This window comes from Monopterus albus, unplaced genomic scaffold (genome assembly GCF_001952655.1).
Source record: "Monopterus albus unplaced genomic scaffold, M_albus_1.0 scaffold463.1, whole genome shotgun sequence".
In the NCBI taxonomy this organism is placed as follows: Eukaryota; Metazoa; Chordata; class Actinopteri; order Synbranchiformes; family Synbranchidae; genus Monopterus; species Monopterus albus.
In genome coordinates this window covers 163,217-166,421 of record NW_018128343.1, presented here as the reverse complement: position 1 = coordinate 166,421, position 3,205 = coordinate 163,217, and the positions used below count along the sequence as shown (strand labels likewise).

General features: G+C 39.1%; 2 protein-coding genes across 3 annotated transcripts in view; one reads left to right on the top strand and one right to left on the bottom strand.

The window, feature by feature from the left end:
• ccdc25 (coiled-coil domain containing 25) overlaps positions 1-1,539 on the bottom strand; it is a 7,635-nt gene extending 6,096 nt beyond the window's left edge. The window contains 4 exon segments of the mRNA XM_020587576.1: positions 580-631; positions 876-915; positions 1,094-1,141; positions 1,332-1,539. Coding sequence (XP_020443232.1) covers positions 580-631; positions 876-915; positions 1,094-1,141; positions 1,332-1,362 — 171 coding nt within the window. The 5' untranslated portion in view covers positions 1,363-1,539.
• A 318-nt stretch (positions 1,540-1,857) lies between these two features.
• esco2 (establishment of sister chromatid cohesion N-acetyltransferase 2) overlaps positions 1,858-3,205 on the top strand; it is an 11,719-nt gene continuing 10,371 nt past the window's right edge. For both annotated transcript variants that reach the window (XM_020587586.1, XM_020587585.1), the window contains exon 1: positions 1,858-1,944. The gene's annotated coding sequence lies outside the window, so the exon portion shown is untranslated. The remainder of the gene's footprint in view (positions 1,945-3,205) is intronic.

Here is a 3,205-nt window from a genome sequence, read left to right as displayed (position 1 = left end):
GTGTGTGTGTGTGTGTGTGTGTGTGTGTGTGTGTGTGTGTGTGTGTATCTCATGTGATAACTAAGTCGTGATCAAGCACACCAAACAATGGGTTAACTGGGTTGCAGGTCCCCTATGTGTGTGTGAGACAATAAGTATGCTGGACTGGCCAAGTGGTCATCTTCAGGTGATAAGACCCCCTGTGTGTGTAAGACACCCCCTGGTGGGGCAGAACTTGGGATATGCTTAAGTGTGTCCAGGTGTGGGCTAGTGGGGCTTTGTTGAAATGTAAATAGGTCGTCTGGTTGCCTGGGAGATGCAGACATTCAAAAGTTGCAGAAAGTAAGCAGATTCTACCTCATTCAAATTGTAAGACATATAAGCAAGGAGAATGACTGTATTAGAAAATAACCAGGGCTCAGTAATGCACAATAATCAATACAGCTGTAATCGGGTAAGATAAAGTTATGAAAGGTAACTAAAGGGAACTAAAGGCATGAGAAGTAACTAAAGCTGATAAAGTAACTAGAGTCTATAAGACTCAAATCTTACACTATGATCGTGTACTTAAATTTCAGGTCCATTGTATTGACTCCTTACCTTTGGCAATCTCAAATATACATGAGCTGAAGACAGTTTGTCCACATGAAACCTGGGGAAAACAGGAGATGTTGAGCCAAAATCATAAAATCTCTTAATATTCAAATTGACAATTCTATTAATTCTGCTTATCAATCATCCTTACGCATTATAGGAAATTACATTTGTAAACACTTAATGGTACTTTAAACACAACTAAAGTGTGAAACTTTACACTTTATCTAACATTCATTTGAAGCCACTGTACACAGTAGAGATCGGGGGATACTGTGTGAATAAATATAGAAAAATCTCACCAGATGTCTTCAGGCCAACCGTATTTGATTAGATCCTCATCTGAAAAACAATGTCAGTAACGTTACGTTAGAGGAGATGCGGCATCATTTTGACAAATACTTGTTCAACGGTGCAAATACAATAACCTGAGAGGCAGCTTGAGACAAAGGTTATACCAAAAGCATAGATGTGTAAAAGAAATCTTTTCCTCAATCTAACGACAATCGGCTAATCTTACTTTCATACTTGTCCTTTCCCGTGTATATTGTGTAGGGAGGGTCCACCACTGAGAGAAAAATTATTGAGTGAAACAACAAGATCAAATGGTACAAAACAAATAAAAGGCACAGACACGTTACAAAAATAAGCACAATGCCTAGCGTTACAGCTTTAGAATAACGCTACTGGCTAACGTTACAACTTTAGAGTAACGTTACTGGCTAACCAGGCCACTAGCTAAAACTGGATTTACTCACCGGCACTTGTAAAATAAAACACCATTTTCATTAAATATAACTTGCCACTAAAATCTGAATAGTAAGTGAACCTTGAACGCTAACAAACTAATTATGAACGCATCTAAATAGTATCAGGTCTAAGCAGACTGATACTGCTGCTGTCAGATCTCACGTATACAATTTGACCCGGGAAGTTATTGGCTAACCGTGTCAAGCTCCAGAGCTATGACCAAGACGTAGTACGTACTAAACAGGAAGGGCCAACATCTTTTCTCACAATAAAAGCTTGATATTGCTTACATTTCAACAGTGAAGTTTACGATTTAGTTTTATTCTGCACGTTTTGGTTAGCTGTTTGAAATAAGTAATCGTTTCAGCCACACATCTCTCTCTGTGCCTTTTAATACATATATTAAAATCTACAGAGTCTGTACACGCGTTATACCATATTGTTGAATTGGCATTTATGAAAGGAATATTTTTTTTTTATTTTGAAGTTTGAAGTTGACCAGACGTAACCTACGCTTTTACTGTGGTACTCGACTATATATTTGTTTCCGTTTCCGTGTGCATTTTTTTCAGAGTGTGGCGCGCGCTGTTCAAAGTACCGAGAAGAAACGCGGGGAGAAAGGTAACCAGCCCGGCTACAAACTCAGCGTTTAAACCAAGATTTATCGTTTTATGTAGCACGACAGAAACGCGTTCGGTAAAAAAAACGGAATCGTGTTTCATGGTTGTGTTTTTGATGCTTGTTTTTCTCGTTTATGGCGTTGTTACGCTGCGTTAAGATGTTGGCTAACGTTACGAACAATAACACCCAAATGTCGTTAGCGTTAGTTTTATTCAGAAAAACGTAGAGCTTGCTTAAGTTAATGTAGTAGTTAGTTGTTAGTCGACACCTTGGCTAGTTTATATTTGAAGCTGAAATTACCTTTGAATGAACTAATCATCCCGCCAATTATCTGTTCATCTCCCACTTTGCGCTTAAATGAACGCTTAGTTAGCTAACATGTAATGTTAAGCTCATGTCCACGTGATACAAGATAAAGTTAGGTGTCGTTTCACGCAAAGCGTTAAACTGAGAGTGCTGGTCATTGTCCTAATCTTTCAGTAAACGTCTGGGGATGTAGTTTGCTGGGGTGTCCTCTAGATTCACTTAGGGGGCAGTTGCGCTAAAGTCTTTCAGAATATCTGGCAATATGTGGCCGATGTGGGCGCTTAGTGAAGTCTTGTGTACATGAATTGAGTCCTGTATTTCAGTATATTTTTAATAAGTCTCTGCAGACACAATATGTACCTAGGCTCTGGAATCATGCTGTTGTTGTCCCTGTTCTTAAATCCAGCTGTCCTGCAACTCTGAATGATTTTAGACCAGTCGCTCTGACTTCAGTTTTAATGAAGATTTTTGAGAGGCTGGTCAGATCGGAGGTCCTGAGGCAGACTGAACATGTACTGGATCCTTTGCAGTTTGCATATAGGCCTCACAGAGGAGTGGGTGATGCCACATTTACTCTGCTCAGTATGCTGTGGGACACACGCCAGGCTTTTATTTGTGGATTTTTCTTCTGCTTTTAATACAATCCAGCCTCACATTTTAATTGAAAGGCTTCTACAACAATTTGATTTGAGTAATAATCTGGTAGGTTGGATTTTAGATTTTTTTTTAATCAACAGGACACAGAGTAAGGGTCAATGGCATATTATCTGACCAGAGAGGTTCTTTGACTGGTTCTCCTCAAGGATGTGTGCTGTCACCTTTACTTTTTATTCTCTATATGTGTTAGAGTAGATGTGACAATAGAACTATTATAAAGTATGCCGATGACTCAGTTATTGTTAGTCTCCTCAGTGATGGTGAAAGTAGCCATGGTTCAGTCATTGAGGATTTTGTC